Source organism: Hyla sarda, chromosome 3 (genome assembly GCF_029499605.1).
Source record: "Hyla sarda isolate aHylSar1 chromosome 3, aHylSar1.hap1, whole genome shotgun sequence".
Taxonomy (NCBI): Eukaryota; Metazoa; Chordata; class Amphibia; order Anura; family Hylidae; genus Hyla; species Hyla sarda.
The window spans coordinates 246,243,871-246,266,628 of record NC_079191.1 but is presented as its reverse complement, the minus strand read 5'-3'; the positions used below and the strand labels follow the sequence as shown (position 1 = coordinate 246,266,628).

At 43.1% G+C, this 22,758-nt stretch overlaps 1 protein-coding gene across 2 annotated transcripts in view; it reads left to right on the top strand.

Moving 5' to 3' along the window:
* GPRC6A (G protein-coupled receptor class C group 6 member A) overlaps positions 1-22,758 on the top strand; it is a 159,962-nt gene that overhangs the window by 129,467 nt on the left and 7,737 nt on the right. For both annotated transcript variants that reach the window (XM_056566406.1, XM_056566405.1), the window contains exons 3-5: positions 7,051-7,878; positions 14,321-14,536; positions 21,122-21,245. In XM_056566406.1, coding sequence (XP_056422381.1) covers positions 7,051-7,878; positions 14,321-14,536; positions 21,122-21,245 — 1,168 coding nt within the window. The remainder of the gene's footprint in view (positions 1-7,050; positions 7,879-14,320; positions 14,537-21,121; positions 21,246-22,758) is intronic.

Genomic DNA, 22,758 nt, shown 5'->3' with positions numbered 1-22,758 from the left:
TAATAATTAGTTGCACACCCTTTGGAAAAAATAACTGAAATCATTCGCTTCCTATAATTATCAGTAAGCTTCTTACACCTCTCAGCCGGAAAGTTGGACCACTCTTCCTTTGCAAACTGCTCCAGGTCTCTCTTATTGGAAGAGCGCCTTTTCCCAACAGCAATTTTAAGATCTCTTCACAGGTGTTCAATGGGATTTAGATCTGGACTCATTGCTGCCCACTTCAGAACTATCCAGTGCTTTGTTGCCATCCATTACTGGCTGCTTTTTGACGTATGTTCGGGGTCATTGTCCTGCTGGAAGACCCAAGATCTCAGACACAAACCCAGCTTTCTGACACTGGGCTGTACAATGAGACCCAAAATCTGTTGGTAATCCTCAGATTTAATGATGCACACATTCAAGGCACTCAGAGCCAGAGGATTCAAAACAACCCCAAAACATCATTGAACCTCCACCATATTTGTCACGATTCGGCTTACAGGTTTGGATCCACTGTGTCAGCGAGGGATTGGCGTGGACCGTGCTGGTGGACCGGTTCTAAGTGGCTACTGGTGTTCACAAGAGCCCGCCGCAAAGCGGGATGGTCTAGCTGCGGCGGTAGCAACCAGGTCGTATCCACTAGCAACGGCTCAACCTCGCTGACTGCTGAGAAGGCGTGGGACAGAAGGACTAGGCAGAGGCAAGGTCAGACGTAGCGGAAGGTCGGGGCAGGTGGCAAGGTTCGTAGTCAATATGGATAGCAGGAGATCAGGTAACACAGGCTTGGACAACACTAAACGCTTTCACTGGCACAAGGCAACAAGATCCGGCAAGGAAGTGCAGGGGAAGTGAGTAGATATAGCCAGGGAGCAGGTGGAAGCTAATTAAGCTAATTGGGCCAGGCACCAATCATTGGTGCACTGGCCCTTTAAATCTCAGAGAGCTGGCGCCCGCTCGCCCTAGAGAGCGGAGCCGCGCGCGCCAGCACATAACAGCCGGGGACCGGGACGGGTAAGTGACTTGGGATGCGATTCGCGAGCGGGCGCCTCCCGCTATGCGAATCGCATCCCCGCCGGCAATGTCAGTGCAGCGCTCCCGGTCAGCGGGTCTGACCGGGGCGCTGCAGGGAGAGAGACGCCGTGAGCGCTCCGGGGAGAAGCAGGGACCCGGAGCGCTCGGCGTAACAGTACCCCCCCCCCTTAGGTCTCCCCCTTTTTTTGTCCGGCAACTGCTTTACCTGGGACGAGGACACCGGGAGTGAATGTAGGGTTTCCTCAAAGGCAGGCAGAACAGCAGGAGTGGGGATGGGGAGGGAGGGCAGTGGGTGAAGCTTGGCACGGGACAGGGTGTCACCAGGGCGGGGGCCATGAGGAGGCAAGGCACAGTCCAGACAAGCCTTGGGGGGACCAGGTGTAGGAGGAGGCACTGAGGCTTGCCTGACGGGACTGGGAGGGGGGGAGAGGCATTTCTTGTGGCAAGCAGAGTCCCAGTTCTTGATCTCCCCGGTGGTCCAGTCAAGGGTGGGAGAAGGAAGCTGGAGCCATGGCAGACTGAGGAGGACCTCAGAGGTGCAGTTGGGAAGGACGAAAAATTCAATCATTTCGTGATGGGGTCCAATGCACATTAAGAGGGGTTTTGTCCGGTAACGCACGGTGCAATCCAATCTAACTCCGTTGACCGCGGAAATGTAGAGCGGCTTGACGAGACGGGTCACCGGGATGCAGAATTTATTCACTAAAGAATCCAGAATAAAATTCCCAGAGGCACCAGAGTCCAAGCAGGCCACGGCTGAGAGGGAGGAGTTGGCAGAAGGAGAAATCCGCACGGGCACCGTGAGACGTGGAGAAGCAGACTTCGAACCAAGAGACGCCACACCCACGTGAGCTGGTTGCGTGCGTGCATTTCCTAGACGTGGAGGACGAATAGGGCAATCCACCAAGAAATGCTCGGTACTGGCACAGTACAGACAAAGATTTTCTTCCCTACCGCGATTCCTCTCTTCCTGGGTCAGGCGAGACCGATCCACTTGCATGGCCTCCTCGGCGGGAGGCCCAGGCGTAGATTGCAAAGGATACTGTGGGAGAGGTGCCCAGAGATCTAAGTCTTTTTCCTGGCGGAGCTCCTGATGTCTCTCAGAAAAATGCATGTCAATGCGGGTGGCCAAATGGATAAGTTCTTGCAGGTTGGCAGGAATCTCTCGTGCAGCCAGCACATCCTTGATGTTACTGGATAGGCCTTTTTTAAAGGTCGCGCAGAGAGCCTCGTTATTCCAAGATAATTCGGAAGCGAGAGTACGAAATTGGATGGCGTACTCGCCCACTGAAGAATTACCCTGGACCAGGTTCAGCAGGGCAGTCTCGGCAGAAGAAGCTCGGGTTGGTTCCTCGAAGACGCTACGGACTTCAGCGAAGAAGGACTGGACTGTGGCTGTGGCAGGATCATTGCGGTCCCAGAGCGGTGTGGCCCAAGACAAGGCCTTTCCTGAAAGAAGGCTCACTACGAACGCCACCTTAGACCGTTCTGTAGGAAACAAGTCCGACAACATCTCCATATGCAGGGAACATTGAGACAAAAATCCAAGGCAGAGTCTAGAGTCCCCATCAAATTTGTCCGGCAGGGACAAGCAGAGGCTAGGAGCGGCCACTCGCTGCGGAGGAGGTGCAGGAGATGGCGGAGGAGATGGTTGCTGCTGTAGCAGAGGCAGAAGTTGCTGTAACGTGGCGGTCAACTGCGACAGCTGCTGTCCTTGTTGGGCAATTTGCTGCGATTGCTGAGCGACCACCGTGGTAAGGTCAGCGAGACTTGGCAGCGGCACCTCAGCGGGATCCATGGCCGGATCTACTGTCACAATTCAGCTTACAGGTTGTGGATCCACTGTGTCAGCGAGGGATTGGCGTGGACCGTGCTGGTGGACCGGTTCTAAGTGGCTACTGGTGTTCACCAGAGCCCGCCGCAAAGCGGGATGGTCTTGCTGCGGCGGTAGCAACCAGGCCGTATCCAATAGCAACGGCTCAACCTCGCTGACTGCTGAGAAGGCGTGGGACAGAAGGACTAGGCAGAGGCAAGGTCAGACGTAGCGGAAGGTCGGGGCAGGCGGCAAGGTTCGTAGTCAATATGGATAGCAGGAGATCAGGTAACACAGGCTTGGACAACACTAAACGCTTTCACTGGCACAAGGCAACAAGATCCGGCAAGGGAGTGCAGGGGAAGTGAGTAGATATAGCCAGGGAGCAGGTGGAAGCTAATTAAGCTAATTGGGCCAGGCACCAATCATTGGTGCACTGGCCCTTTAAATCTCAGAGAGCTGGCGCGCGCGCCCTAGAGAGCGGAGCCGCGCGCGCCAGCACATGACAGCCGGGGACTGGGATGGGTAAGTGACTTGGGATGCGATTCGCGAGCGGGCGCGTCCCGCTATGCGAATCGCATCCCCGCCGGCAATGTCAGTGCAGCGCTCCCGGTCAGCGGGTCTGACCAGGGCGCTGCAGGGAGAGAGACGCCGTGAGCGCTCCGGGGAGGAGCAGGGACCCGGAGCGCTCGGCGTAACAATATTTCACTTTAGGTACTGTGTTCTTTTCTCTGTAGGCCTCATTCTATTTTCGGTAAACAGTAGAATGATGTTCTTTACCAAAAAGCTCTATCTTGGTCTCATCTGTCCACAAGACGTTTTCCCAGAAGGATTTTGGCTTACTCAAGTTAATCTTGGCAAAATGTAGTCTTGCTTTTTTATGTCTCTGTGTCAGCAGTGGGGTCCTCCTGGGTCTCCTGCCATAGCGTTTCATGTAATTTAAATGTCGACGGACAGTTCGCACTGACACTGATGCTCCCTGAGCCTGCAGGTCAGCTTGAATATCTTTGAAACTTGTTTGGGGCTGCTTATCTACCATCTGGATTATCCTGCATTTACACCTTTCATAAATGTTTCTCTTCCGTTCACGCCCAGGGAGATTAGTTACAGTGCCATGGGTTGCAAACCTCTTGATAATGTTGCGCACTGTGGACAAAGGCAAATCTAGATCTCTGCAGATGAACTTGTAACCTTGAGATTGTTGATATTTTTCCACAATTTTGGTTCTCAAGTCCTCAGACAGTTCTCTTCTCCTCTTTCTGTTGTCCATGCTTAGTGTGGCACACAGACACAAAGACTAAGTGAACATCTCTCCATTTTATCTGTTTTCAGGTGTGATTTTTATATTGCCCACACCTGTCACTTGCCCCAGGTGAGTATAAAGGAGCATCACATGCTTGAAACAATCTTATTTTTCCACAATTTTGAAAGGGTGGCAATAATTTTGTCCAGCCCATTTTTGGAGTTTGGTGTGACATTGTGTCCAATTTGATTTTTTTCTCCCTTTTTTAGTTTAGTTTAAATACACTCAAAGGGAATAAACATGTGTATAGCAAAACATGTGTTACTGCAATCCTTTTCTGTGAGAAATACTTCATTTTCTTGAAAAATTTTAGGGGTGTCAACCATTATGGCCATAACTGTATGGTGCAGGGACCGTCATCCGGTTGTGGATCCACTGTCTAGGTCATGTTTACATGTCAGAATTTCCATGTCGGATTTCGGCAATCTGGCACAGAGATTCTGCTGCAGCAGGACTCAACGGGATTCTGCTGCGCTGTGCACACGGCGGAATTTCTGTGCCAAATGTTTTTCTCCACGCGGACATTCCATCATGTGAGCATAGCCCTATGATCAGTGAGGTCATATGTGACACTGACAGCTTATCCTAGCAAAATACCATCAATTTGCCTGAAAGCAAACCTGTCTGGTTTTGCCCATAACAACCAATCACAGCTCAGTTTGTATAGCTGGGTGAGCTCTGGTAAAGTGCTGTGATTGGTTGTTATGGGCAAAATTGCATAGTTTCAGTTTCAGGCAGATTAATAAATCTGGGTCAATTGTCTTTGACACAACCTAGTTAGAATCTGTATAGGCCATGGAAACCGATGTGGATGTCTGTCCCAAGCACTAATTCTACTCGCAGAGATACCAACATTCAAAATGTAATAATCCTATAAAAGAATGAAGTTAAAGGGGATATCCAGCAATACAAAACAGAGCTAATTTCTTCCATGAACAGCACCACACCTGTCCTCAGGTTGTGTGTGGTATTATAACTTGGCTTCATTCACTTTAATAGAACTGAGCTGCATTACCACCTACAACTTGAGGACAAGAGTGGCACAGACTTTTGATGCCATCAGCTCTGTTTTTATAATCCTACATGAACCCTTTAAAAAGATATATAATATATATATATATATATATATATATATATATATATATACATATATGCCATTTCATACGTTATTCTAAATGTACTAAACTCTGTGAATTCTACAAACACATTACAGTAAATATCACAAATGGCTGGAAAATACCAAAAATAGAAAATAGAAAAAAAGCTGAAAAAAAGCAGCAGTGAAAAATAATTTTATTCTGGCAGCAGTATTTATCTTAATCCCAGTAGCCATATAAAACAACTAAATGATGTACAGCTGGGTGGACTAGGAGAACAGGACCATACTTGGTGATGATCTTTACTTTTTATTATATAGTATAATTATATTTCAAAGAATTCTAAGAAGCCAGAACTGTTAAAGGGAATCTATCAGCAGGGTACCCCATACTAACCTGCTGGTATCTTGTAATAGCACTTGTGACACTGATAACTCTGGTACTCTTCTTATTTCTCCTGTTGCCCCTTTTTAAGTGAAAAAAATTAATTGCAATATGCATATTAGAGTGTTTCTTGTTCTGGGGGCATTACTTTGCTCTTAAAGGGGAATTTCAGTACTTAACAACATATCCCCTATCCACGGCATGGGATATAAGTGTCTGGGGATTCAACCGCTGGGGCCCCCCACAATCTCCCGCCTGGCACCCTGGCTCTCCACATTCTCAGAGCAACCACCGCTCCATGCACAGAGCTGCATCAACCACCGCACAGTGTGGTGGTCGACATGCCCCCTCCATGCATCTCTATGCGCTGTGTCCCCGACTCTCCGGTGCAGTGGCTGCTCAGTGGGGGGTCCCAGAGGCCGATAATCCACCCCCCACACACACATACACTCACAAACACACACAGGAAAGGGGATAACTTGTTAAGTACCTCCTTATAGGTATTTATAGTCTTTGCCTGCATTGACATGGCTGAATTAAGCTCTAAAACATAAACAGGAGCAATCCTGGCTGTTGTGTCGAAGGGCAAGATTCCCAAGTGGGATTGAGCTACATCACGGCAGGGGTGGCCTATGAATATTAATAAGGAGGGGTTACGAAGTGGCAGGTGGGCGAAGTAGCACCCCTCACCAAACAGCCTAATGTGCATATTGCAATAAATAAATTAAAAATCAAATATGATGCAACAGGGAAAAATACTACTAGAGTCATCAGTATCATGAGTACTATTGCAAGATACCAGCAGCTTAGTATGGAGTAGCCTGGGTAGTAGTAGTAGTAGTAGTAGTATGGGTACTCTACAGAGGAAATTCTTTTCTTTTTGGAACACAGTGCTCTCTGCTGACATCACGAGCACAGTGCTCTCTGCTGACATCTCTGTCCATTTTAGGAACTGTCCAGAGCAGCATTTGTTTGCTATGGGGATCTTCTCCTTCTCCTCTGGACAGTTCCTAAAATGGACAGAGGTGTCAGCAGAGAGCACTGTGTTCCAAAAATAAAATAATTTCCTCTGTAGAATTCAGCAGATAATAAGTACTGGAAGGATTAAGATTTTGTAATAGAAGTAATTTACAAATCTGTTTAACTTTCCAGCATTAGTTGATTTAAAAAAAAAAAAAAAAAAAATACACCGGAGTACCACTTTAATGAAGCAGTGGCCACCCGGAAGCAGCAAGTTCTGTAACTTGTAATGAAAGTACATCACAGTTATTGTGATCGGCAGGAGTCCCATCAGTAAGAAAGGGGATAACAATCTGAGATGGGAACATCCCATTAAGTAACATCCCATTAAATATACATTAAGTAAGTATCTAATATCAAAGAAGATGGCACTTGGCAATTTGAAAAAAAAAATCTAATATTTCTTTGTTCTTCTTCAGATCAGCCATTCATCATCTGCTAAAATACTGAGTGATAAATTTCGCTTTCCTGCCTTTCTGAGGACAATACCGAATGACTACTACCAAACTAGGGCTATGGCAAAACTTATTCATTTCTCTGGCTGGAACTGGATTGGAATTATAGTTATGGATGATGACTATGGGAGATCAGCTCTAGAAAGCTTTGTCATCCAGGCTGTGGAAATCAATGTCTGCATTGCTTTTAAGCAGATCATCCCTGCTCACTTATCGGACAGCACAGTAGAAACCTGCATAGATGAAACCATCAAGAAAATACTAAGTGAACCCAGAGTGAATGTCATTGTCACTTTTTTGAAACCTTCACTGGTGTATAAACTTTTTAAAAAGTTAATGGCAAAGAAAATAGCAAAGACATGGATAGCTAGTGACAGCTGGTCTTTATCCAATGAAATTAGTAGTATACCAAACATTCAGAAGATTGGACCTGTCATTGGATTTTCATTTAGAAGCGGAGATACAACATCTTTTCAAGACTACATCAAAAATCTACATCAACAAAAATTTGAGATGAACCGTTTATTGGACCAGTATGCAGTACTTTTGTCTGACTGTCCTAAGATGAAATACAATGAAATGTATGGCTGTGTTACCAATTATTCCAAGGAAGCCGTATTTGATAGAAGAACGGCCAAAACCAAGACACTCCGAGTTGATTTTCTTTCAGCCACAGTACATCCAGGGCTTGTCTACAGTACTCAGCTGGCAGTGAATGCTATAGCCCATGCAATTCGAAAGCTATGTTCGGATCGAAACTGCAAAAATCGAAATGCTTTTGCCCCATGGGAGGTAAAGTAATAAAAAAATAATAAGAAGAAACCTGACTAGAGAAAAGTGTGAGGCTGATCATACCTGACAACAATGGTTTTTGGTACCTACTGCACTGATTATCGTTAGCCTATATACTAGTATTCAACTAGACGTGGTGATGTAGCATATATCAAGATCTGACACTGCATGTTCCATTGTCTTGAGAGTTAAAGCGCAACTTTCACCAAGAATATTCTCATGAAGCAGCACACGAAGGTGCACTAGGGCTTCACAAGCATATTCTAGGCATACCATCATAAATGAATTAGGTTGCTTAAGACTTACAAAAAACAGCTTTATAATTCTTCGGCAGTCAGGCCATCAGTCGGAGAGACGGAGCCCGGGGTCTGCTCTGCTCTGGGGCCCCACCGTCTTTTGTCCAGATACGTCACACAGTTGATTGCCTGCGGCACCCCTGTGTAGCTCTTCTGTGAGCTTGCAGGCTGTCAATCAACTGCACGACTGTTGGCCTGACTCCCAGAGGAATCATAAATCTGTTTTTTGTAAGTATAAAAACGTCTAATTTAGAAGTATGACGGTATGCCTAGAATATGCTTTTGAAGCCCTAGTGCACTGCGTATGCAACTTCACAAGCATATTCTTAGCGACAGTTGTGCTTTAAGGCTATGTTCACACTGCAATTCTGCACAAATTTAGAATTGAACACCTATATGGAAAAGTGGCAGAATTCCGTCGAAATTTATGCCCATTGACTTCAATGGCATTCCACCACAGAATTCAGCAAAATATAAGACTGGTCTTATATTTTTGCGAAATGCTAAAAACGTAATTTTGGTGGCAGAATGCCTGCTGTGGAAATTCCGCTGTCTGAATGGGACTGCAGATTCCCATTGAAATCAATATGCAGTAAATTACGGCGGAATTTCCGGCTGAATTTTTCTGCAGAATTCCGCACAGAAATTCTGCCATGTGAACATAAGCTAAGACTTTTTTTTTTAATTTATGGTCTATTCTCAGGATATGTCATTACTATCAGATTGTTGAGCTGCTGACATCTGTCAACCCTCTGATTGTGTGTTTACTAGAGCCTAATATTCAAAGAGAAAACTGGAAGCAGACAGATCCTTACTCTGTGTTGTATCTATGCTGGGTTATGGCAGTTCCATTCCCAATTATCTTCATTGTCAGCTGAGCTGCAGCAACACAGCATGGCCACTATACAATGAACTGAGCTGTGTGTTTCCAGCTTTGTTCTCTGTATATGCCATGGTTGAAGTTCTGGCAAGCAACTGATCAGTTGCCAACTGGTGTAGCCAAGGATGTAAGAAGTAGAGATGATTAACAAAGCTATATATGTATACAGTTAAAGCATATTTGGCTTCTACATAAATCACTAGTCATCGAATGTCAAGATTACAGCTTTAGCACTGCTTCCTTCTCTTCTCAATTGAAGGTTTGTATGGCTCCAGCTCAGAAGCCAGATATACGGTATACCATATATACACAAACTCTTAAAGGGGTACTCTGCCCCTAGGCATCTTATCCCTAAGGGATATCAAAAAGATAGGGGATAAGATGTCTGATTGTGGAGGTCCAGCTGCTGGGACCTTCCGCAATCTCCAGGCCAGCATTCTGAACATGGAAGCTTAGGGCTTCCGTGTTCGTGACATCACACCATGCCCTCTCCATTCATATCTATGGGACTGTTGGACCCTCCGCGATCAGACATGTTACCCCCTATGCTTTAGATAGGGGATAAGATATTTAGGGGTGGAGTACCTCTTTAAAGCGTTAGATATGTTAGAACCAGAAACAAATGATGGCAATGAGAACATATAAGTGAACCTAATGTTCATATGAATTTCAATTAAATTTATATGAAAAGAAGACAGTTGCACGGGTGCAGGAGCATACCACTGGTGGCAACTAGTTTTGCGTCTGGAATGACGCTTCTTCCGGCCGATGCTGGATTAACTCTTGGTGGTATGCATGTATTTATACACATATAAAGAGCGTGAGTGATAGAAATTAAACATATATAATGTGCAAAAAAGAAAGTGAAAGCATTAAAACCATGTAAGATTAAACACTGTGGGGGAGATTTATCAAAACCTGTAAAGAGGAAAATTTGCGCAGTTGCCCATAGCAACCAATCAGATTGCTTCCTTTATTTCTAGCGAGGCCTCTGCAAAATTAAAGAAGCAATCTGATTGGTTGCTATGGGCAACTGTGAAATCTTCCTCTGCACAGGTTTTGATAAATCTCCCCCTGTGACTTTTACAGGAAGGAGGAGAGATTGTTTTTCTTGATCAAACCTAGGGGGCATTTAGCATCTAGCCTCATGATCCATAGGGCTTCTTTTCTTAGTAAATGAACGTGATGATCTTCTCCTATAGGTACCTTCTCTATTCTGTCCAGGCTGGCAAACATCAATCCCGTAGTATCACTTGCATGGTATTCAACCATATGGGAGACAAATCGGGGTGCTCCTACGCCTGTGCGGAGGGAATAGAGATGCTCTCTTACCCTGACAAACAAATTGTCTTTTGGTCTTTCCTACGTAGAAAAAGCCACATGGGCAAATAATACAATAAAATACGTAGGTGGTTCTACATGTAATGAGCTGATAAAATCTTTAATAATTGTTTTTTCCTTTGCACAGTCTTGAATGTCTGCAACATTCTCCACAATGAACCAATTATCATTGTCATTCATAGGAGAATTGGCAAAGGAAAATACAAAGTGTTTTGTTTCGTTATTTTTGCGTTTTATCTGATGTCTGAATAGGGTTTTGCGATTTTCCGCTTTTATGAAGGCTTTTTTTTATGACTGTATTGGGATATCTTCGCTCTTTTAAACAGTGTTTTAGGTTGTTTGCTTGTTCTAGCTATGTTGTGTGTTTACTATTCGCCCGTTTTAATCTTAAAAATTGACTGCATGGAATGTTATTTTTAATGTACTCGGGGTGTGAACTTTGGTAATGTAAAAGAAAATTTTTTGTTATACTTTTGCGATATCCTGCTGTGACTAATGTGTTATTCTTTATATCAAGATGGACATCGAGGAAATCAATTGTTTTTCCTCTGAAAGAACTGGTGAAAAACATATTTACATCGTTTTTTGCGTTTAGAAATAATATAAACTCTGCAAATGTCTCCTGTGGGCCATCCCAGGATATCGTCCACATAGCAGAGATTTTGTTTTATGTAGCGGACATATGAATTTCTATATAAAAGATCATTGATTGTTCAAGGATGGTCAAGAAGACATTTGCATAGGTGCAAGATACTGGCGTGCCCATGGCTGTGCCATGGCCCTGTTTGTACCACTTGTTATCATGTATAAATACATTGTTATTCAAGATGAATCGCAAGGATTCGCAAACAAAGTCAATGAAGTCTGTCGTTTTTTCAGATTGTGACAGAAATAGATGCATTGCCTGTACACCCGCATCGTGAGGGATGCGGGTGTACAGGCTCTCGACGTCTATTGACATCAAGTTGGAATGACTCATGCCAAGAAAGATCTTCAAAGGCTCTCAATAGGTCTGATGTATCTTTCAGCAGTGGGAGAGGGAGAAAATCGCAATGTCGGAACAAGAAGCAAAAAGAGGAAAGGAATATCCTGGAAGAAAACATAACTCCACCAAATAATGTCATTAATCTCACAGATGATACTCTGAGCCCGGCATGTTTATCAGTTTTGGGAAAAGGCTTGAACTTTGGGATACATGAACATTTTTAAAAAGAATGTTTTGAGATTGACTTTGCTACAGCACTTAGAAAATTAAATCTAAAAAATGTTTTTGCATGCACAGAAAAATAAAATAAAATGCACCAATACCTAAACTCCTGGAAGATGAAGCTCCCTGTTCCATATCCACACTAGGCTTCAGTATGTCTAATGAATTTTCAACAGAAGAAAACGCATGTGTGAGAATACTCAGTGAACTAATGGGAGATAAAACAGATGAGGCGCATGTGACTGTTGATGACTGCCCCTCATATTTCAGAGGTGGCAATAAATCAACCCTCCTATCACCCCAGAAAGCAATATAGATCTTTTCCAAAAAGCAGTTTTGAGACATATAAAAGCACTCATATATCCCCCAGCACCCAAAAATATAACTGAACAGGAAAAGAAAGCTATACAGTGGTTAGGTGAGAACAGGGATCTACACATCACTAGGGCAGACTGGGGAGGTGCAATTGTAGTCTGGAGTGCCAAAGCCTACAAGAAGCAAATTAATCACCATTTAGAGGACAGAAACACATATACAAAATTAATAACCAATCCAACAAGAAAGATTATTGATCACCTAAAATCTATGCTAAGACAATATGTAGAGAAATCTATAATATCACAAAAAATGGTAGAAAAATTAGTCCCAATCTCCCCAAAACCAGCAAAATGGTATGTATTATCCAAATTCTGGCTACATTGAATGGCTGATTCCTCCATCCTTAAAAATAATTCTGTCATTGCTGAAAGATATATCAGAGCTATTGACAGCTTTTGAAGATATTTCTTTGCACAAGTCATTCTATCGAGAGCCTGTACACCCGCATCCCTAACAATGCGGGTGTACAGGCAATGCGTCTATTTCTGTCACAATCCGAAAAAACTACAGACTTCATAGACTTTGTGAATACTTGCGATTCATATTGAATAACAATGTATTTATACATGATAACAAGTGGTACAAACAGGCCCATGGCACAGCCATGGGCACGCCAGTAATTTGCACATATGCAAATGTTTTCTTGACCATCCTTGAATGATCAATGATCTTTTATATAGAAAGCCGTATGTCTGCCACATAAAACATTATCTCCGCTATGTGGATGGTATCCTAATCATCTGGGATGGCCTACAGGAGACATTTGCGGAGTTTCTATTATTTCTAAATGAAAAAAAACTATGGAAATATATATTTCACTAGTTCTTTTGGAGTAAAAACTATTGATTTCCTCAATGTCCATCTTGAAAAAAAATAACACTTTAGTTACAGCAGGATATCGCAAAAGTATCACAAAAAATTATCTTCTGCATTACCAAAGTTCACACCCCAAGTACATTAAAAATAACATTCCATACAGTCAATTTTTAAGATTAAAACAGGCTAATAGTGAACACACAATATATCTAGAACAAGCAAACTACCTAAAACACCGCTTAACGAGGATATCCCAATACATTCATAGAAAAAGCCTTCATAATAGCAGAAAAAAAAGATCGCAGAACCCTATTCAGACATCAGATAAAACGCATAAATAACAAAACAAAACGCTTCATTTTTTCCTTTGCCAATTCCCCTGTGAATGATCTAATAAAAAAAAAACATTAATAATAATTTGTTCTTTCTGGAGAATGATGCAGACATTCAAGAATGTGCAAAGAAAAAAACTATTATTACTTTTAAAAATCAAAAACACTACAGGACTGTATTTAAAAAAAAAACTCAAGAAAAGAATGAAACCTGGTTAAGAAAATATGGGTAAATTTAACATGGGTAATGGGAAATTTACTAGTGGGTGGGGGGGGGGAGAAAATATTTTCTTTAATCAGCTAATTACATGTAGAACCACCTACATAATTTATTGTATTATTTACCCATGTGGCTTTTTCTAAGTAGGAAAGACCAAAAGACAATTGTTTGTCAGCGTAAGAGAGCATCTGTATTCCCTCCGCACAGGAATGGGGGCACCCCGATTCATACCCATATGGTTGAATACCATGGAAGTGATACTACGGGATTGAAGTTTGCCAGCCTGGAGAGAATAGAGAAGGTACCTATAGGAGAAGATCATCACGTTCATTTACTAAGAAAAGAAGCCCTTTGGATTATGAGGCTAAATGCTACAGGCCCCCTAGGTTTGAACGAGAAAAATGATCTCTCCTCCTTCCTGTAAAAGTCACATTGTTTAATCTTACGTAATCTTTGTTTTTTGCACATTATATATGTTTGATTTCTATCACTCACTCACACTCTTTATATGTGTATAAATACATGCATACCTCCAAGGGTTATTCCAGCATCGCCAGAAGAAGCACCATTCCACACGCAAAACTAGTTGCCGCCAGTGGTATGCTCCCACACCCGTAGCTACGTCCATGCAGCTTTCCTGCTCCCCGCAATGAACACTCGTTCCTCCTGTCTGTCCTGAACAAGCTTCGATAAAGAAACATTGCAAGATATTACGGGTGAGTGCAACTGTCTTCTTTTCATATACATTTGAATGCTGTTCATATACAGTTAGTACCCCGGTACCAAGTCAGGACAGCTGTGTCTAGTTTAGATTTATATGGATTAGTGGAAACCATCCTACTAACAGGCAGTGACTGGTTCTATATGCTTATCTTCATTTGGAATCAATTACATTTATTGCACTTTTTTATATTAAGATGATTGTGTTTTTTGTGTTATCTAATATTTTACTATCTATTCCACTCCATATAGCTTCTACAGTCACTGAAAACTATCAACTTCACCTACATGGGAAGGACTATTAATTTTGACTCCAGTGGGGATGCCGACACTGGATATGATGCGCTGATCTGGAAAACGGGCACTGATGGAAAGATTGATTTTAATATATTTGCTGAATTTGATGCCCAAAAAGATATGTTCATATTCACGAGCCAGGATAAAGAGAATAAGTTCAAACATTTGAAGGTACTGGGGAAAATTTTATTTTTGAGTTAGATTTGTGCTACAAAAATGATAACTTTATGTTAATGTCCAATTCCCAACATTAAAGGGTTAATCACCTTGAAAAAAAACATACATTTCCAATAACTAGAATAAGCTATAACTATTAGATTAGTGGGGTACCAACAAGCAGAACCCCCATGACTAGTTGTGCAAAGAGGCTATTGTGCTTGTGTGTAACTCTGCAGGGTGGCTGTCACTGCACCAGCATCTTGGTGCTTATCCCAAATGCAAGTTCCATTTTGTGCGTGTGTTGCTACTCCTGGCTGCTGTCACCATGCTATCTCCTCTGATGCAGTTTTTTGGCCTCTAGAGCATGCCAGTAAATTTACTTACACATATTTAATCCTTCCCCTACCTATCCTAGCTCGCCTGTATCTATATAAGGCAGCTCAGTCCACTCCTGAGCATTGTTGGTTCCTTGTTGGTGCTCTTTTGGTTCCACTATCCTGTGCATTTTTATGTGTTTTTTTTTTCTTGAATTCTGATTCTGCCTTACCCTTTCTGCACCATACTGACTCTCAGGTTGCTGACCCGCATTGCTGACCTAAACTTGTTATGCCTGCCCGATCCTCTGCCTGTACTAGACTATTGTCTCACCCTGGGTAACATTCTATCTCTTCAGTGTTATGCCCGTCTTTCTGACTATGCTTCTTTTCCCCTCCTAGTCCAGCAGCTCCCACACCGGGATCACTCTTTCAAAGTAACCTGGTGCCTTCTGGCATTGAAGTCCAGCTTCTGCTTCCAGTAGGGGGATAAATGGTGAAAACCCAGGAGATACTCAATGTTCTGAGGGGTGGCCCACAGCCAAACTGGTTTGCAGCACAGCGGGCAGGGCCAGACTGGGGCTAAAAACCAGCCCTGGAAAAATTAGGATAACAGCCCCACAGCATTGCTACAGCACAGAGGCTCCATACGGGAGATCGCTGGGGGACCCAGTGCTTGGAGCCCCTGCAAAGTAGTTAAAGGAAATCTGTCAGTAGTATCATCCGCACTAAACCTGTCACACAGGTTTGTAGTGTGGGTGATGCTGATTAAAACAGTACTCACATATTGTCCAGATGCTAATGAGGGCCTTGTGACATGGGCGGAGCTCCAATACGAGCTTGGGGCATGCTGGCATAATCTTCGCCGGGCTGTCGCTCCGCCCGGCTCATCAATATTCATAACCCCCCTCCCTGCTCCTTCGCCTGTGTTAATGTACTTTCAGAAGCGGCAACCCCCCCCCCCTCCCCCTCCAGGCTTCTTAATTATCAAAGATGGCTGCGGCAGTGTGAGCCGAGGGGAACGCCACTTCCAGGAGTACACCGTGAGCGCCGCATGCCACTAACACGGGCAAAGGAGCAGGGAGGGGGTTTTGAATATTGATGAGCCGGGCAGAGCAGCTGCCCGGTGAAAATGATGTCAGCATGCCCCAAGCTCGGAGGATTGGAGCTCTGCCCATTCCCCAAGGCCCTCATTAGCATAAATAGACAAATGCGATTTGCGACGGGACGGCTGAGCGAATCTGGACAATGTGAGTACCGTTTTAATCAGCATCACCTGCACTAGTGTGGGTGATACTACTGACAGATTTCCTTTAATTAAAAATAATAAACAAACAACTTAAATTGCAAAAAAAAAGAGAGAAACAAAATGTCCCCCCCATACAAAATTGTAACAGCAGGTCTTCTCTTCCCAGAACCCACCTCCACTTTACACACCAGGACCCCCCTCTCCAGTCTCCACATTATAGGTCCCCCTCTCCAGCAGAACCCTCCCCCTCACATACACACATCACAGGTCCCCCTCTCCAGAACCCCCCCCCCCCACACACACACACACACATCACTGGACCCTGCCCTCCAGCCTGCACATAACCTGTCCCCCTCTCCACCAGCACCCCCCCCCCCCCCACATCACAGGTCTTCCCTCTCCAGCAACCCCCCATCCCCACACACACACATCACAGGTCCCCCCTCCTGAGGTGAGTGTCATGTCTATACAGCTCCCAGTTCAGACTCTGTAGCCTCCGGACCTCCGCTCACTGTTTCACCCTGTCAGGTGTGTCTGGACCTGTGTGTGATGCTGCAGCTGTGGTGCATACAGGTCCTGACAGGCTGACACAGTGACTTGTCGGTACTCAGGCAGCCTGTCCTCCAGACACTGTCGGCCCACAGGGCGGCCTACCGTGAATTTTCCCCGTATCCTGGTAAGCCAGTCTGGCCCTGACAGTGGGTCCACACCTGCTGCTTATTACATGGTGTATGATCGGCAGGTTCTTTAGTGTTCACATCAGCTGCAAACCTCTTCATACTTTCATACTCTGAACTATTTGTTTTGGCACTGTAAGGTATTGTAACATTGTTTCGCTCACTTGAAGAGAGTATCGAAAGTTGGACCCCTATCAGTCTAATAGTAATAGTGTTTCTTCTCTCTGAAAGAAACAGTATTGGACAAAAAAAAAAATCCGCTGTCCTGTTTGACAGAAAACTGTCTTGCAGCTCTCAGAGATACAAAAAAAGCGAAAAACTAATTGTAGACAAAACTTAACGTTTATTAGGAATCAAATAAAAATTCATATTACGACAGGAATACCATCACAAAATATCATCCTAATAGGTGCAAAAACAAATCAAACCACACTGTATGAAGTTACCTCACAAGAAGTGATATATGATATCCAATAACCAACAACAATAATAGGTTAATAATGTAGGGGCAGTATCACACCTGGCTATCACTTACCCTAGCCCCGTGGCTCAGGGGGTGAATGAGGGAACAGGGACAACAGGGGGGACTGGGGACCTGTAGGCCCTAATATATCCCTATGGTATTCCTGCCCTAGGTGGAGTTTACATCCTAAAAAGGACGGCCCCGCACTGGAACCTGCCCTGTTGTACTACACGTCCCTGATATAGACTACCTCACTTACTAAAATTCAATGCTACTTCTCTCACTTGGGCCAAACCCTGTGCATACTATTGATGATAAAGTATGTGTACCCCAGAGCCAAAATTGTAGAAAGTGGTAAGTAGGTAGGTAAGAATATAGAAAACTACTGGTCACTTATATGGAAATAGAGTATGTCAAGACTTAGTCTATAAAACAGATAGTAAAGATATACTAACCACTAATAGGGTTGAGCTAGATAGCTCATTACCATACACTCAGCTTGTATGATACTTGATTGATAAGACTCCAATAGCTAGCTTATCATAATAAAGTAGGGTATAAACAGCTGTACAGAAATAATTACAATGCAAGTGTGCTCTTACAGTTCACATACCCAATATATATATCTAAGCGCAACAAATAGTAAACTTTGATAGATATATCGTTATGTGTAATTTCCGGCGTCACGGCATCGAGCGGATTGATGAGGTCCACGCATTTCCAATTAGATTCAGGTTTGTGCATTTCAAGGAGCATTTAACTGCGCTCCTGCCTGATCTAGTTAGCCACTCACACATCCGGACCATCGTACACACAGTATGGCATGCTCATTGTCATCTCACTCCTATCGGTCTCCTGACATCTGGGCCATTAAACATGTTGAGACGTTTATACCTACTTCATCTGGACATATAAGTATCTGCCTGTTTATGGCATCACTGTTTATTTTACTGCCGGTGCACTACTAGTTTGTTTACTTTTGGTTTACTATTTGTGGCACTTATATACAGTCATGGCCGTAAATTTTGGCACCCCTGAAATTCTTCTACAAAATTAAGTGTTTCTCACAGAAAAGGATAGCAGTAACACATGTTTTGCTATACACATGTTTATTCCCTTTGTGTGTATTGGAACTAAACCAAAAAAGCAAATTGGACATAATGTCACACCAAATTCCAAAAATGGGCTGGACAAAATTATTGGCACCCTTAACTTATTATTTGGTTGCACACCCTGAAATCTGTTGCTTCCTATAACCATCAATAACCATCAATAAGCTTCTTACGCCTCTCAGACGGAATGTTGGACCACTCTTCTTTTGCAAACTGCTCCAGGTCTCTCTTATTGGAAGGGCGCCTTTTCCCAACAGCAATTTTAAGATCTCTCCACAGGTGTTCAATGGGATTTAGATCTGGACTCATTGCTGGCCACTTTAGAACTCTCCAGCACTTTGTTGCCATCCATTTCTGGGTGCTTTTTGACATATGTTTGGGGTCATTGTCCTGCTGGAAGACCCAAGATCTCGGACGCAAACCCAGCTTTCTGACACTGGGCTGTACAGTGCGACCCAAAATCTGTTGGTAATCCTCAGATTTCATGATGCCTTGCACACATTCAAAGCACCCAGTGCCAGAGGCAGCAAAACAACCACAAAACATAATTGAACCTCCACCATATTTCACTGTAGGTATTGTGTAGTTTTCTTTGTAGGCCTCATTCCATTTTCGGTAAACAGTAGAATTATGTGTTATACCAAAAAGCTCTATCTTGGTCTCCTCTGTCCCCAAGATGTTTTCCCAGAAGGATTTTGGCTTACTCAAGTTCATTTTGGCAAAATGTACTCTTGCTTTTTTATCCTCTTGGGTCTCCTGCCATAGCGTTTCATTTCATTTAAATGTCGATGGATAGTTCGCACTGACACTGATGCTCCCTGAGCCTGCAGGACAGCTTGAATATCTTTGGGACATGTTTGGGGCTGCTTATCCACCCTCCGGACTATCCTGCGTTGACACCTTTCATCAATTTTCTCTTCCGTCCACGCCCAGGGAGATTAGCTACAGTTCCATGGGTTGCAAACTTCTTGATAATGTTGCGCACTGTGGACAAATGCAAATCTAGATCTCTGGAGAGGAACTTATAACCTTGAGATTGTTTATATTTTCCCACAATTTTGGTTTTCAAGTCCTCCAGTTTTCTTCTCCTCTTTCTGTCATCCATGCTTAGTGTGGCAAACACAGACACACAGTGCAAAGACTAAGTGAACTTCTCTCCTTTTTATCTGCTTAAAGGTGTGATTTTTATATATTGCCCACACTTGTTACTTGCCCCAGGTGAGTTAAAGGAGCATCACATGTTTGAAACAATCTTATTTTTCCACAATTTTGAAAGGGTGTCAATAATTTTGTCCAGACCATTTTTGGAGTTTGGTGTGACAATTTCCTTTTTTTTTTTCCTCCCTTTTTTGGTTTAGTTCCAATACACACAAAGGGAATAAACATGTGTATAGCAAAACATGTGTTACTGCAATCCTTTTCTGTGAGAAATACTTCATTTTCTTGAAAAATTTCAGGGGTGCCAACATTTATGGCCATGACTGTATATATAGGGTATGTAAACTGTAACAGCACACTTGCATTGTAATTATTTCTGTACTACTGTTTACACCCTACTTTATTATGATAAGCTAGCTATTGGAGTCTTATCAATCAAGTATCATACATATACTGTGAATAAGCTGAGTGTATGGTAATGAGCTATCTAGTTCAACCCTGTATGTGTCATTATTAGGTTTACTCTATGATTTAGTGGTTAGTATATTTTTATTATCTGTTTTATAGACTTACCTAAGCTTTGACATACTCTATTTGCATATAAATTACAAGTAGTTTTCTATATTCTTAACTACCTACTTACCACTCTCCACAATTTTGGCTCTGGGGTACACATACTTTATCGTCAATAGTATGCACAGTGTTTTTGCCCAAGTGAGAGAGGTAGCATTGAATTTTAGTAAGTGAGGTAGTGTATATCAGGTACGTGTAGTACAACAAGGCAGGTTCCAGTGCAGGGCATCCTTTTTAGGACATCAACTCTGCCTCGGGCAATAATACCCTAGGGATATTTTAGGGCCTTATAGGTCCCCAGTCCACTCCCCCCCTCCCCTGTTGTCCCTGTTCCCTCAGTCACCCCCTAACCACGGAGCTAGGGTAAATGATAGCCAGTTGTGATACTACTCCTACATAAACCTATTATTGTTGTTGATTATTGGATATCATATATCACTTCTTGTGAGGTAATTTCATACAGTGTGGTTTGATTTGTTTTTGCCCCTATTAGGGTGATATTTTGTGATGGTATTCCTGTCTTAACAGGATTTCTTTTTTGAGTCCTAATAAACATTAAGTTTTAGTCTACGATTTGTTTTGCAGCTCTCACAGATATTAGATTGTCGGCTTTATATCATGTCACACCATGCAGTTAAGTGAAGTTTTTGAAAGTTTTTTATATATTACTTCTCACCCAATCCTTCAAAAGCCAGATGGTGTGAAAAACAACTATTTCCATGTAAAAAAAAATTTGCGTAACTGTCATGACTTTTTAGCCTCCTAACCTTTAAACAGTATGTCAATCCCACAGCTGTCCCAGCGATGATGTGAGGGAGATAGCCATGGTGGCCCGATGCACTGCGAACCCTTGGACTTGCCCCTTAGACTGATGCAGATGTTTATGATATCAATACAGCTATAAAGCAACTAAAAGTATGGCTGCATTACAATTATAAACATCTTTGACATACTGTTAAAAGTTTAGGGGCTAAATTGTCATGACAGTTGCTCATAAAACAATTATGAGGCACAAATTCAAACAAATTTACAAATTTTCCTGATATTACAGAAGATCCGATCTCGATGTTCAGATGAATGTAAGCCCGGCCAAATGAAGAAATCATCAAGGAGTCAGCATACATGTTGTTATGAGTGCGTTGCATGCCCTGAAAATCACTATACCGGTTCTTCAGGTACCTTACAAAAACATAAATCTGCAGTTAAAGTTATATGTGAATAAGGCCGTCTGCATTTTTCCATTTTTATTACTGCTAGTAGTCCCAGCCAGACCACGCTTCTGATGACCTGAACCGTCAGCTGTCAGTTCAGACTGGAACTTGCAGCTATGAATTGGATGCAAAAATGCGGCTGTATTACCTTACTGAGTACAATTTCATTTGCTCCCAATACTCACTAAATAATCCAATAATTTTTTGAGTTTGCTAAGCTGTGTACACATGTGGCTCTACAAGTGTACCACTATTTTTCAAAATCTCTATAAAATTTGCGCTATATTTACAGCAATTTTGGAATATAACGGTATAACCCGCCTGTGTGAAAGTTTAACCAAGCCCAATTCTCCTGTCTGCTTTCTTCTTTTCAAACTTTTTTTTGTTTTGCAAATTTCCTTTTGCAGTTTTTAAGTGCAACTTATTACCTGTTCACCTACAAAAATAAGACATAGTATGGCACTGTATAATAAATGTGGGGTACTAGGTCCTGACAACTCTGAATGCTATAATAAAATTTAATTCAGGTGCACAAAAACAGATATCAATGTTCATTGTTTAAATAGCTTTTTTGTATTCATGCACATGCCCCATGCAAACAAGGAGTAGTAGTCTGTTCTCCAAGTCACTGCATACACAGTGATAAATCACAAAGTTTGTAGGATGCTTAATCCAATGTTCTACATAGTTAAAGGGGTATTCCATTATTTTTTTTTTATTTGACTATGCTACAGGGGCTGTAAAGTTAGTGTAGTTCATAATATAGTGTCTGTACCTATGTGTGACGGTTTTTTCACAATTCTTCTGGAATTTTCACTCCAATATTTATTTTGAAAAACATACAAAATGACTGTTGTCTCAGATTTTTCCCAGCTTGCAATGCGGCCGAGACCTGACTCACTAGTCAGCTGATGACAGGGAGCCTGTCTGCTTCAATGGGTGGAGGGATCGCTTGGTGGGAGAGAGATCAATCTGCAACTAATGCAACAGCTGTAGGCACCCTGATTGAAAAGCACAGGTCTTTTGAATGGATGCAGCTTATTTTTGTTTCAATGGGTGGGGTGGCTGATGTGTGGGAGGGAGGAAAATGGAATTGTGGGATTTGTAGTAAAAAAAAAAAAAAATTCAAACAGGAAATACCAGTTCACAAAAAGCTAGCCACAGTGTTATGGTAATCTCACAACATAGCCATTTAGCCCCAAGACAAGTGCAGATCCTTCCTAAGCATGTCCATTACTGACTGGCAGGTACGTACTAAAATCACCTTATGGTGGATAACCCCTGTTACGCCGAGCGCTCCGGGTCCCCGCTCCTCCCCGGAGCGCTCGCTACACTCTCGTTACTGCAGCGCCCCGGTCAGATCCACTGACCGGGTGCGCTGCGATACCGCCTCCAGCCGGGATGCGATTCGCGATGCGGGTGGCGCCCGCTCGCGATGCGCACCCCGGCTCCCGTACCTGACTCGCTCTCCGTCGGT